The 14,976-nt window shown below is 38.0% G+C and overlaps 1 protein-coding gene across 1 annotated transcript in view; it reads right to left on the bottom strand.

Annotated features, from left to right (window-relative positions):
- Positions 1–14,976, bottom strand: part of LOC125230961 (dual 3',5'-cyclic-AMP and -GMP phosphodiesterase 11-like) — a 306,906-nt gene that overhangs the window by 170,677 nt on the left and 121,253 nt on the right. Inside the window, 2 exon segments of the mRNA XM_048136282.1 lie at positions 2,767–2,959; positions 9,297–9,407. Coding sequence (XP_047992239.1) covers positions 2,767–2,959; positions 9,297–9,407 — 304 coding nt within the window.

Below are 14,976 nucleotides of genomic sequence, written 5' to 3'. Positions count from 1 at the left end.
GGATTTTCATACTATTGTCTCATCCTTAAGTAAGATAATTTTGCTATATCAATGAAGTAGGATTAATAACTTTATTTATTGTTCATAACATGTAAACTTTATTAGAGTTAAAGGATAACTTGTGGGAATTAATACTAATACTAAATACTAGGGAGGCATAGGACATCTATGGATGTTAGGATCCTGTCGCTATCAAGGAGAATCATTGATATAAAAATAAGATTGTTCACAAAAGTTGAATCATTGACACTGGCCTCGAGATTGGCAGACTTTGGAATCATCATTCCATTTTCATAATATGGTTAACGATAACGTTGTCTGGGAGACCAAACAATTCTAGCATTGACTAGTGAAACACGATGTCAAGCAATGGACCACTATACTCGGAACGTGGGAAATTGCACGCATATAGAATTTATATTTTGTGATCTTGGACAACCTTCGATGGCTATGGCCGAACCAAAATATATATATGGGATGGCGTGTGAGTCTGGGGTTTTGTCGTTCGAAAGGCTAGATCAATGAAGTATTTGTCTTAGTATCAAAAGAAGGTCAATGAATAGGCCCAATAAAGGGTATCAAAATAGATATTCTGTTTCCTTGATAGACCAGGGGTAGGCAGAGCAGTTTCTATCCTGACGTTAGAGGACTTGGTTGCAGAAACATCCCAAAACATATAAAATTATACCGGGATTAAAGGATCCTTGATTAAATATTTGATATCTACTATTATGGTAGTACATTTTTAAGTAGAGCAAAGACACTTTACATCAGTTTACTTTTGTTCTAAGGATCCCATTTGTTCAAATGTTGATAAAGCATAAATTGAACCAGCAACCTAGTTTGTACATATGCTCGAGCGAGGTCCTTATAATAGGCTATATTATATTATACACCTATTATTCCTACGTATAAGGGACTCGTGGGTCGGAAACAATTAACCCCATTTTAAATAATGTCTTGTATTTATTTTTAATATATTTCCTGTATTTATATTCCTTACACAATTTTACCATTCTCACACACTTTTATCTCAACGCACTAAATTCTTTCACAAATGACGTTCTCTCAGCTTATTATACCTCAAGTGAATATATTACTGCCTTAGTTTTATCAACCTAAATTTACCCCTAATAGCAAGTTCCTAAAGGTAAAAAGAATCTGGATTGCTACGCACAACTACGGGGTCCTACCACTTACTAGACGATCACAGTATTTGTTTTAATGGCCAATTTTTAATAGTGTATTGTTTTAATTAGGGCTAACAATTTGGACTTAAGTTAGGTAATTTAGGGTGTAATTAATTAAGGGGTAGCGGGGTGTTATAATACTCAAATACATTCCTTTATAAATACATTTAAATATAATTTAATTTCCAGATATAAACACATACCGACCTCGTCATTAATAAATAATTCTATGAATTATATTATTAGTTCTTTGGTGACTCGCCGTCTCTATTAATTCGTAGAGATGCAGCGACCGCAACCATTATTTACTGTAATAGTGAACGAATCAAACTCACCGCCGTTAATTGTTTGGTCACGTCAATCAATACAACTATTCACTGAATGAATTCTGATTCCATTACTAATCATAATCATAATAATAATCATAAATCTTGTGGGGACGAGTCACCGTCTGCCGGAAATAAAATTGGATACCGTTTTATTAAGCAGGCGTCCGGTTTTTTATCCATAGCCCAGTATTCAGTCCATCACTTTCATCAAAATAGCCCAGTTCATTTTAGATTCCATTAACTCTCAAAAATAGTCCTTACACCCTGGCGGGTGCTGCCTCTGCGTGTGTCCCATGATACGGGCAAGGGCAACATCCACTCGGTGTACCCCTTACATTTCATTAAAGTGTCAAAAGGGCCTCTACGCGTTGGCTTCGGCCCCGCGCACGCCTCCCAAAGGTCCGGAACACCATTGTTCCGTGATGGGAAAGACATACAAAAAAAAACATAAATCTAAGAATTCAAATGAATAAAGAGAATCATAAATCTAACATCATGGGTACGTACGTACACCGTACACGGCAAGCAGGGAGTGGTTTGGTTTTATACATTTCTAGTACCTAATCATTTTTATATTAGACTGGCTAATTGGCTATTTAGTATAACATGAAACATCGAACACTTTGTTTCGTTTCCTAAGACGACGGAGCTTTGGTACCTCATAAAAGTATCCTGCCGATAATGCTGGATAAAAATCGGGATTAATGAAACTACCTAGACAAAACATTGTACAAAAACAATTGACCGCTGACATACACGTACACAATATGTATATCTCTTTTGGTGTTTCTACTTGAATCTAAACTTGAAATAAGATGCTTTACAAGGAGTAATGCTTGTACAGAGGCTAATAGCAGTACATTTAAGTTTTATAAGGGTACAAACACTATTGAAGTAGTTAATGTAGTTATACTAAAGTGCCCATAAAATGTTATATCGAGCTCGCAACTTCATACGAAGTGAAACAACACACCGCGTTAGTTTCTTTTCAGTCTTTTTCTATTTCATATGGTAATTATATATTTTTATTTTTGCTAAATGGGCCTAAGCCCTAAGATTAACCCTTAGATGAAATAGTAACTAAAAAGAGTCAGCAATCAGCAATAGGAAAGTATTCACCCCTTGATCTTTCAACCGATTGCTATGTCCATTTCCAATTGCTGTGCAACATTTCTGTGCAAACATTTCTACAGTTACCTTTCTGCAGCAAACCATATATTTGTCGACCCATTAACATTATCACTCACCAGTTCAAATATAAGTTCCTTCTCGTCCAACTGTCTCAGTTCATGCCGCGAGCGTCTCTGCGGCCTCGACGGCGCCGCATGCGGCTGGTCGCCCAAAAACGTCGGCGTACCATCAACAGTCGTCACCAGCGGCTTCAACAACCCGCCGCGCTCGAACTCGTGGGCAGATATCTTCCTGCCGAAGAAATGCGTTCTGTCTTTTAGATAACGATACTGTTTCTGGGGCGAAGTGCGCGGGATAATAATGGAGATGATACGGTAGAAAAAAATAATGATAACCTTTTGAAGAATTTATTGAATCGGGATACTAATGAAAGCGGACTCATTTGCTTTTGTAACACCGTTGAGATCATTGAAGTCAACCGTACAAGTAATGACAAAGGCCCGTAACTGGTAAAGAATAAAATATCATTGTGTCGTGTCAATCCCGAGATTCCCGAGAATTAATTTCAAATATTACTTTGCTAACCCGTGAAAAGATAGAAGTCAAACAGTGCTGGCACATTATACTTAAACGGTTTTAAAATAAAATAACGCGTGATTCCCTCCATTATATTTCATTCAACATTTAATTAGTGCTGAGATAGGAAAATAAAATAACGCGTGATTCCCTCCATTATATTTCATTCAACATTTAATTAGCAGAAACGGATTAAATCCGTTTCGGCATAGTTTTATTTCATTCCAGCCCGTGGGGCCCTGGCGCTCTAGTAACCTATCGCGGTAACCGAAGACAATAGCAGATAGGAGTTTAAATTATTGAAATATTCTGAGAATTTTTCATACATCCATTAAAGCTAAATTGGAATACAATGCATTTAATGAAATTCCATAAACCTACTGATTCACATTTTCATTTAACTCTTGCATACCTTTATGTTGCCAAACACGTGTATCATAAAATTCAGAAATAAAATAAATTACAGGGTATGTAATAATAACGAGTTTTCTTCTCTTGAAATGGATTTTAGTGCCAACTTTTGTGGTGACAAGTTAGACCGACATAAAGTTAATCAGCAATTAGGATTCAGCCTAGCCGAAGCGACACTCATTGAGGCTACGTGGCGATCGAATCGCAGTTCGGCTCTGTCGCTCCTCTACGGAAGAGCGATAGAAGAGAGCTAGCTACGTTGTGTAAGCGATAGTGACGTAGGCTAGGGACCCTGGATTCGAGCCAGGCGTAATTTAATATACGATAAGATGATAAGGAAGAGTTGGCCTCGCTCTGTTTACACAACGCGCGATTTGGGAGAAGGTCCAAATCGCTTTTGTATGTCGTTTTGGATTTAGTAGACTTCAAGCCATTTTACAAATGCACCAGTAATTTTAAAACGAGAATTCAACTTTTAGAAATGGAAAGAGTTGAATAAAAACTGGTGTGAAAAATGACACGATTTCTGAAGTAAACATTTGTGATGTCCCAAGGGGAAAGAAACCTGATGACGGGTGATGCCTAATGCCTACGTCCCGCTCCCCGCTGAAAGTGCCGCCCACCCCCTCTCGGTTACCTCACAGTTACCGCCTGTCAAAACCGCGAACAGTCGACCTGTCATATCTCACTCATACAAGCATGGTACGCGTTCACCTACACGAGCTTGGAATGTGTGCTAGGAACGCGCCTCTTTCATATATTTGATCGCCAGTGTCCGAGATGTGCCTACGTCACATAGCATCGCATTAGTATTGAAGTGTCGTGATTAATACTGTGAGCGGTAACCGCCATAAATATGGTACCTTTACCTAAGGGACGTCACATTCGTTATTTAGTTTTCATTCGATTTTAATTGTTAAGAGTGGCACTGAAACTGGAGTAGTTTCATCTGCTCCGTTTAACCCTTTTGGGCATAAACATACAGGCGTTACTCAGATACATAAATGTATATAATTATCTAGGTAAGCTTTATTGATGTGATCCCCCTTCGCCCGCTCTGAGAGTATTGAGTGCTTCAGGTCAAGACCGAAATACGGCGATAACTTTAAACGTCTAGACAGGTCTTAATTAAATAAGTGGTACCCAACAATTTGCGCCGGGCCAATCCTCTCTTGGCAACCGTAACTTGACTTCAAGGAATTGGGTTAAAATACTGACAAATCTGTTGTATGCAAAGGTAAATCGTTCCATTGACTGATAAGTGGATATCTTAAGCTCTTCATATTAAACCGAATCAGATGACATTTCGATGAACATTCGATTCTGTTAAGAATTTTTAGATGAATAAAGGACTTAGTAGGTTATACATATAGGTATCTTTATTTCACGGAGATAAATCGCGAGCAAAAACTTAATAGTTAGATTCTTCCACCGTTATGAAAACTATTCACTATAAAGCTTGACTCGGAATCGCCATTTTTAGGTATCCGTATCAAACAGGCACAAAAAGAGTACCTGTTTGGGACTTTTTCCATTCGTCTAAATCTGTCACAATGCTAAATGTCTCAAAAACCATCATGTTTTATTTGAATCATGGGAGCTCTTATCATCTGATCAGTCCACGGAATATTTACCCAAGGACGCCATCTTCGTTGATTTTTTAAACATTCAACCTTATTTACATTACAGGCGGTTTTAAAATGAATTCAAAGACCCAGTAACCTTCAAACAATCGAGAATTTTAAAGCCTTAAAGTAGATAAAACAATCAATCGAGCTTCGATTAGAGACTTTGCGCGACTTTCAAAAGTCGACAAACATTCGAAGATAAGTAGGTAGTATCAAGATTTAAGATGACTTTTCTCCTGGTTTTAGTGACTTTCAGTTTTGTCAGAAAAATTACTTCTGTCTCGCGCAGTTATAAAGCTACTTTCACATAAGGTACAGCGGGGCAAATCTCGACTCGGGGGCAACATTTTTTCAAAATGTGTATTGACATTTGTTCTTATAAAATCTAAAACACGCAAAAATATTTGGGGATTTAAAAGAATTTTATAATTATGTAAACCTAAATTAAAATTTAGTATAAGGTACAGCGGGGCAAATCTCGACTGGGGGACAACTGTAACTAATCCATTTTTTCCATTATTACACTATGATGTTGAGTTCTACATGTATCCACTGAACACGCCTACCATATATAACCGGTGGATACTCTATTTAATAATGCAAACATTGAAAAAGATTTAAAAAACCGGCCAAGAGCGTGTCGGGCCACGCTCAGTGTAGGGTTCCGTAGTTTTCCGTATTTTTCTCAAAAACTACTGAACCTATCAAGTTCAAAACAATTTTCCTAGAAAGTATTTATAAAGTTCTACTTTTTTAATTTTTTTCATATTTTTTAAACATATGGTTCAAAAGTTAGAGGCGGAGGGACGCACTTTTTTTTCCTTTAGGAGCGATTATTTCCGAAAATATTAATATTATCAAGAAACAATCTTAGTAAACCCTTATTAATTTTTAAATACCTATCCAACAATATATCACACGTTGGGGTTGGAATGAAAAAAAATATCAGCCCCCACTTTACATGTAGGGGGGGTACCCTAATGAAACATTTTTTTCCATTTTTTATTTTTGCACTTTGTTGGCGTGATTGATATACATATTGGTACCAAATTTCAGCTTTCTAGTGTTTACGGTTACTGAGATTATCCGCGGACGGACGGACGGACGGACGGACGGACGGACGGACGGACAGACAGACATGGCGAAACTATAAGGGTTCCTAGTTGACTACGGAACCCTAAAAATGGACCAGTTACATTTGCTTCCCAGTCGAGATTTGCCCCGCTGTACCTTAAATTAAACACGTTATTTAAGCGTTCGATCAACTTTCATGCATTTATTTTTCGAAAAGTTTACAATGACAGGCGTGGTAAGCGCGGCGTTCATAGGGTTAGACCAACTCGAGAAGTTTGTCAACACGATATCAAATGAGAAATTGATTCTCATAAGTCGTTAAGTTAATGACATATTTAACTACGTATTCATATAGAGACATAGTCATACATAGTATGATACCATGCAAAGGCACATAACATCGGAGCAAACAATTACAAAGAGTGATTACTTAACTGATTGATTCTTGTTTATGTTTACGCCGATCTTTGTTCTTGTTTATCATTAAGCCCTACAGTTTTAATTATATTACGAATAAAGTGACGTTGTTTGTAATATAATTAAAACTGTATCAATACTAATTCCCTTAACATGATTAACCCATGTCAAACCAAATTCATAAACGTTGTCGGTTAATTAAATTCATACATCACATTTTAGAAGCACACATTATGTTTCTAAAATAAAATTTATAAAAGATATGTAACTGATCACAAATTTTCGATTCATAATTTTGACCTACAGAGGGGAACAACATGATATTAAATAAAAACAAATCGCCCGAGTCAAGCTGTAGACCTACGCTAACGCTTCGGTCAATTTAGAACAACAATAAGAGGGTCACAAAAGATTGATGAAATTTACAAGTAGGGTACGAAGACAAGTCCAAACATTGAGGAAGAACATCGGAGGCGGAAACGCTTCTGCCATTGACTTATATTACTTTGTAAGGACGTGACATATCAGTTTTAACAAAAGACCTATTTTCGCTATTTCCTCCTTTGGGACACAGTATGCTAAAAGCTCTTTCTTTAGGCGCACTTGTAACTTTTACCAACCGCTACTTTACAGGAGCTACCAATAGCGCCAGTATCGCGTTTGAGTGGCAGCCTCAAGGAGGAAAGCGAGCCCGCAAACGCCCCGTACACACCTGGAGGCGGAGCGTAGAGAACGAGCTGCGGGAGTTCGGACTGAGTTGAACCGAGGCCAAGGCGGTGGCTCAAGATAGAAAGGCGTGGAAGGATCTTGTGGAGGCCCTATGCACCTATGGGGTGCCCTAGGTCGATCAACAACAATGTAGGAAATTCTAATATTTTACCACTTTGAAATATTTAAATGAGTTAGCAACTCAGTAAGGAAGAATAGAATACCTTATTCGTTTTTAGGTAGCGAAAATTTAAAAAAAAAACCGAGGCATCCAAAATCCTAAGTTGCATTTAATGTGTTTTTCAACACACACATCCAGATTTTACAATATTTATTATAAGACCAATCTCAACCTTCCTAAAATAATTGGCTGACCCATATCAAACATCTGTCTGAAGGGCGGCACAATAAAAACATTTTTCTAAGATTTTATATTGTTACTCGGAAATATTAGTAAAGAATGTACCTATGCATACACACCTAAGTTTAAATTTAAAAAACTAAGGCAGAGGGCCTACTCGAAACCACGGAGTGTAGGTATCTGTTCAATCTCTTTCGAACTTACATTAGAATTTACAAGTGCGACGAAAGAGTTTTGCTTCTCAAAACTACTTTCGCGCTTCGCGGTACGTCGTTGCAGGCCAATTCTTTACAAACGAACTCAAAGTCAGCCACATTGTTCTTCCGTAGTAATTTAGTAGTTACGGGAACGCAACCGCGTGATGCAGTTGTGTCAACAAACCTGCACTTGCGTAATTTTTGAATAACGGAGTTTTAGGGTTGAATCTGAGCTGTTATACTGTAATGTTGTAAGATGCTATTCAATTGCGCTGCTCAGATATCATAAGTGTTTTACCAGTAAAAGTATACATAATTATGTCTGGTGACGCTCTTTGAAAACGCTTCTTAATATCTTCTGTGCGGTTTGTGGGTTCGAGTCTTCGAGTATTTGAGGTAATCCCGGGAGCATTCGCGCGCTATGAGTTCTCTCTCGACTCGTGAGTTGAATCCAATGACGAGGCTTAGCTTTGCTTATTACGGGCGGCTATTTATACCTCATTCTGGATTAACCTACTCTCACAAGCCGGATTCTGATCTTTGAGAAAATCGGGTTATAGGGGAATGAACTTGGAAATACAAGAGTGGGGAATTAGATCAAAGCGGCAGTCAGAAAAAATCTTTTTACCACACCAACTGTTAAAGGCTTACTTTGCTATTCGAAAACAGATAGCAAAATTGCATTTTATCCACAAGAGTGCCAAGAAATTTCAACTTGATGTCTTAAACTGACTGGTAGAATTTACATATGAATGATGATTTTGAATCATAAATATTGGATAAATTGATGGATTTGATTTAATTTGATGTTTTATAGTCAGTGTTTGGTTCGTGTTGGTGTGGTGAAAAATTTTGTGTTTCACTCGGGGGCAAAGTTTGAACCGCGAACTTGAACCGCGAGCGTAGCGAATCTTTCGCATGCTCGGGTATCAATTTTGGCACGTGCGGTTAAACAACAACTTTGCCCCCTTGTAAAACAAATAACATTTTTTCTTGCCGGTCCCATAGTGGATACCCTCCTCCAAATGAGGGGGGACTGAAATCTTCTTGAGGCTGAGGTGTAGGATTAGAGCCGGCATAGCTTTATGTGACGAATGCGCATTGTAATATACTTGAAAAATATATGTATTCAAAATTTTTCAAACAGATCCACGCCATTTTGTTACACATTAGCTAAACCGTCACAACAAAAAAGTTTAAACAACAAAAGTAAATCACAACTAAAGATATGAGTGAGGCGAAGTGATGATGTAAAGAGACAGTATCGTACTGACCTGACGGGCGTGGTGGCGCCGGATCCGGCACGGGACGGCGACGCGAGCTCGGCGCTGGGCGGCGTCGCGTGTGACACCAGCCATGCGTCTACCACCTGCCGCGTCGCTTTTCTGCAAAAAAAGGCAACTGTTAGGTCATCCAGGACATGTAGCGAAGACCATCAAGGCGTTATTAGAAATGGTCCATAGCATCTCCTGCGCGTCGGCGTCTAGTCAATGGCTGCTGCTCGACGTAACGTATTAGGCGCAGCTAGTTATTCAATAACATATTTTTAGAGCTGACAAGACGCCAATGCTCAAAAGATTGAAATCCCATTAGAAACTAATGAAATATAAGGGGAGACGCATGAGCCAATGAGGTAGTCAGACCTAATGCGATCGGCTTAAAGTATTAAAATTCCTAGGTGCCTTACACTAAACCATAGACAGAAAGAGCCGGCGGTAGATTGTCATTGTTTTCCCTCGAAACCCACGAGAAGAAGAGAAAAGAATGCAAGAAAAGGGGAGACCGGCACACTAGTGTCTCAGGAGCATACAGTCTGGACTGGACAGTACTATGGAAAGTAGTATTTTGGTTCAAGTCCTGTGCTTACTCCAGTGTCCTTACAATATAACTAGAGAAGAGACCAATATTTCAAGCACTAGTATCTAAGAATACACTTAAATATCACTTAATTTCCCACCATTGAAACTCGACGCAACGGTCACGGCCGCAGAAAGCAGACCCGCTTGCGCCGAGTGGACGCCCACTTATGCTCGCAACCACTATTTTAGTTCCCGTTTCAAATAGCATTTCAAACTCATTCTACGTACCTCGCGTTTAATATGCGGCCAGGTTTAAGCGGAGAGCTTTCTAAATGGCAGTACTTCATTGTTAACGTACACTTTTCTCTGATGCTACGAGTGAACCCATTTAAAATAAATTGCAGTGCGGTGACTGCAGAGCTAGGTTGACAGATGAAGACTGTCAACTAGTGCAGAAACGTGTGACACGTGAGCATTGGTAATAGACATCCACATAAACCACAATCACAAAGTTGTAAACAAGCAGTATGTACTACTTCACCTCGGTGTGTTCCAGACACAGTTGGTTATAACAGTGCAAATTATTAAACAAGAAAATTATCACTGTAATTTACTTGTCATCGCGTGGATCAAGACAATTCTGAGGAATGAAACAGTTAACGTTTGTTTACCAGATGATATTTCCTTTAAGAACGCAACTGTTCTTAATCATAACTGATCGTTCCAGAGCGACATAACATTTTCTTTGAACGCATAATTCTTGATAGATATAGTTCAACGTCAACATATGAACGTCAATACTGAGAACTTTTATAGCCATAAAATGTACGAAAATTACTTGCAACAAAACACCGAATCAAATCTTCATTTATACACCCACTGTAAGACAGGATAAAAAAAAATGGTTTATTCTCAAAATTTTTTTTTTAATGTTTGTTCCTCGATATCTTGATTGAATGGATATGCATACAGATTGGTCCCATTTTTCTCAGAACCCAGTTCTGATGATGGGATCCTGGAGAAATCGAGGGAACTCCTCAAATCTGAAAGGCATACATATGGTGATTTTTGTGTTTTTAAAGGAACAGCATGCATTTACGTACGGAACAGTGACATTTGGTGCAGTGGAACTCCTGATGATGGTCAGAATGGAACTCCTCAAATCTGAACGGCACACTTATAGTGACTTTGGTATTTTTATAAGAACAGCATGCACTTACGTCCAGAACAGTGATATTTGGTGCAGTGGAATTGCTGATGATGGTCAGAACGGAACTCCTCAAATCTGAACGGCACACTTATAGTGACTTTGGTATTTTTATAAGAACAGCATGCACTTACGTCCAGAACAGTGACATTTGGTGCAGAGGAACTGCTGATGAAGAGTGAGCCGCCCCTGGTTAGAGTTCCGTTCTGATAATCATTCTCATCTGTAAGTACTTCAGAATCATCCAGATTTCAAAATTGGTTCAGAAATGACGGAGATATCGAATAACAAACATTAAAAAATATACAGACGAATTGATAACATAATCCAACATTTGAAAGTATTTATCACCAGAACCCCAAAGGAAGGCGGTTTTTTTTTCTTAAAAATTATTTAAATTCAGTTTTAGCGATGCGACCGATTGACACTGTCGAAGGGGAGGTGGCAATGAATTCCATAATTGACAGTTTGTTGGCAGAGGGGTAATATAAGTGGGTAGAACTATTTAAGTAAAAAATCTAAAGTATCTAAAAAAAAATCTAAGTGTTATAAGTTTACGCTAGGTACAGTTTTGATGTATTGCTTACAGTACTGGGTATAAGTATTTAGAACATGTAGGTATGTTCTAAAATTTCTAAATATATGCAGAGTTCACAAGACTTAGAGAACTTGAAACTTGTAAACAGCAATCGCCTTCAGCGTACACGGGCCGAAGCGTACCCTGTGGCGCCTTAAACATTAAAACATTTAGTTATTCACGGAAATGAGCTTAAAATAAACTTCACCGTATCTACAACGGAAGATTACGAAGTTGGCCGAAAACTGTAGGAACTGGCAAATCAAGTTGGTGAACTTGGGAGCTAACGAGTACGGAGTTGCAAATTCAATACTGGCACAAGTACGGCACTCAAGTTAAATATTCAGTGTAACAAGTTGCGACACGCCTCTACTTCTCTATGGGAGCCTAATGATGCTCAGACTAAAGTGTTAAACAAGTTTTAGCCAAGAAATTGTGAAATGAAAATTTTGGTCCGAGGCAACATCGCCGGCCTTTTTTTCCAGTTTAAAATGAAGCTAAAGGGGGGGAATAAAAAATCGTTTTTCTCAAACATGCAATGAAATATTGTCTTTACGTTCCTTAAAATGGGCTGGGAAGTATCGCTTTTTGGGCGCAACAACTCGAGAGGACTGTAAAGGGATTTCATATTATTTTTTAGGCCTAGGCCTGCAAAGTAACTTTTTTTTATAAAATATTGTCCTTTAGAGCATTTTTTTTTAATTTCATTGTATGTTTGAGAAAAGCACTATACATGCCTCGGCGTGAAAACGGATTCCCGGCCTCGTATCCCTATCCGGTATATACCCACTTGGCCGGAAATCCTCATTTTCCCGGCCTCTGATGTAATGTACTATTACTATAACTATCATACTATAAGGTTGGCCGTAAAAATAGCCTATAGGCAGCTACGGGAGTTCTTATTTTTTGTTCGTTTTTATAGCCGATAGCTCATAGCTTACTAGATCGCGGTGGGAACAGTGCCTTAGCCGCTATGGGCGGCTCACTCCGCGTTTCTTTCATACATTCCGGCGGCCGCGAGAAAATTTGAAGACCTTATCGCTGCGCAATAGAACTCAATGTCGTATGCAGTCCGTTGACAGGTTGTTTACAGTGAGCCTTCTGTACTTGTACTTTTATATATTCTGTGTCGCTGTCATAAATGTGATGACGGCAATATGAGGCTACATTATTTATTGAACTCGAAAAATATTTTCAGAGTTCAGATATAAACGTGTATCAGGTATCAGATTAGCCGGGTGTTAAAAATAGAACATTATAATCAAGCTTTTAAGTCCAGTCAGGAGAAGGGGGATATTAGCCAACTTTCACCTTTGAACTCCGTTATATAACAATTGATTTGTAAAGTTGGTATTTGTTTGAAAGTTTTACACGTTCCTTGTTCAGTTTTACACGTTCTTTATTAAGAGGGGGTCGTACGAAATCCTCGAAAAGTGCATTCGGCGTTTAACAAATGCTGCTCACATTTCTAAATTAAATGAAATAAAATAAATGTAGTTATTATCTTAAAGAGTGTGTCTACAACTTTTGACTATTCACAATCTCCAATTATTAACGGTGTAATAACTAAACCCACACAAAGTTGACCTAAAATGAGAAAAACGTATGTCGCCGTTTAGTAAACTTTGTTAAAAAAATTCAATACCTTAGTTATAAAATTAAGTGATTCTAAAAGCCAGATAAATGGACAAATTTCCATACATTCGCCATTGCTGTCAGAATTCTCCTTTCGATTAGACGCCCTGAGCGGCTCATCGGAGGCAGACGTGTCGCCGGTCGCTCCGCGTTGACGTTTAAATTTGACAAATATTTTGACAGAAAATAGTGTACGTACACGAAAAACCATACCAGTGTAAAACTGTGCTCAAAATAAATAGGGTAAATCAATAATGTCAGGTGGAGATCCAATCTCATTTAAAGTTTAAAGGTGCATGGCTTGTGCATAAAAAATAAATAAAAATATATCACATTATTAAAGAAAATAACGAACACAACCGAATGAGTATAAATGATTTCATTCTAGTTCGGTTAAATTGAAAAAAGTTTCATGTTTTCTTTTACTCATCGGAATACATTTTCATTACGCTGGTATTAACAGTACGTCATTTTAAAAATATATATGACAGCACCTACGTCAAATTTTGTCAACCAAACTTCACAGGTTGTATATAAACAATTACAATTTAATTTATTCATACATATATTCAGATACTTATTAATTGATTCTTACTTAGAATAGAAAAAAGGGGAATGCGAGCGGGTATAGGTTTAGTGCTTCTAGTTCAAATTTAATTGTATATATAAAAAAATGTCTCAATTTCATTAAAGATTTACTCTGTGCATACCACGAACACGTAACCGTAAGTTGAAAACAATAATAATTATAAAGTACCTAAATATATTGTTGTTTAGAAAGTTAACGCTCGTTTTGAATGGCACTTCTCCACTCAACTAGACTAGACCAAATATTCATGGAACAGTCACCAGCATATATGATTATGAACGGCCGTGCAAAAATATCTAATTTTCTATAGGGGACCATAAGTATATGACGACATATTCCCGGCAAAAATTTGTGATGCTCCGTGACCGGCAAAAACATCGTCTCTCTTTCTAGCGTCTCGCGAGCGTAGCGTCGGGCCAACTGTATGGAAAAAGACGCCGCGTCGGCGCGGCTTAGCCATACAGTTGGCCCGACGCTACGATTGCTAGACGGCAGATGTGGGGAGTGTCCTTATCCGCAGAAATATCTGATCGGGTAGCTTAAAAATATTTGATTCCTTATAAATAAAAATCTAAATTACACTCTCACTCGCATAAATATCTATCCATTGTTAAAGCAAATATATATCTTACGGGCTAGAAATCATTAATATGTAATTAAAGTGCAATAACAAACCCTACCTTAGTTGCCTTAGAGCGGTAAATTGTATGAGGTGATTTGACATCTCACGAAACACGTGAAGTATTGTCAGTGCATATGTCTGTCTCATCTGTTGTTAAACTATGACAAGTAAACTTATTACAAATCTGATATCAGAAGCCTTTTTACAAGCTTTTATTCAACTTGCCTTGTTAGTATATCTTAGTTTGGGCCAAAACGTAGAAGCTAAATTTGACCCGCTTTCCGATTTGCGATTGAGCTGAAATTTTGCACACTTATGTAAATCACGTGACAATGCAATATGGACCTTGTTTGTCTGAAATAAATGCATTTTATTTTATTTTTATTTTTATTATTTAATATTCTGGTATCATGGAGGTGATCTGATGATGGAGCAGAAAGGTGGTCAGAGGAACTCTGTTATGAAATGTCGTATCCCCATTGAGTAAGGGGTATTTAGAAACATCTCGGAGAGCAATAGATGATT

Source organism: Leguminivora glycinivorella, chromosome 11 (genome assembly GCF_023078275.1).
Source record: "Leguminivora glycinivorella isolate SPB_JAAS2020 chromosome 11, LegGlyc_1.1, whole genome shotgun sequence".
NCBI classification, from domain to species: domain Eukaryota; kingdom Metazoa; phylum Arthropoda; class Insecta; order Lepidoptera; family Tortricidae; genus Leguminivora; species Leguminivora glycinivorella.
Note: the sequence above shows the minus strand (reverse complement) of the source record. Positions and strands in the feature narration are given on the sequence as shown.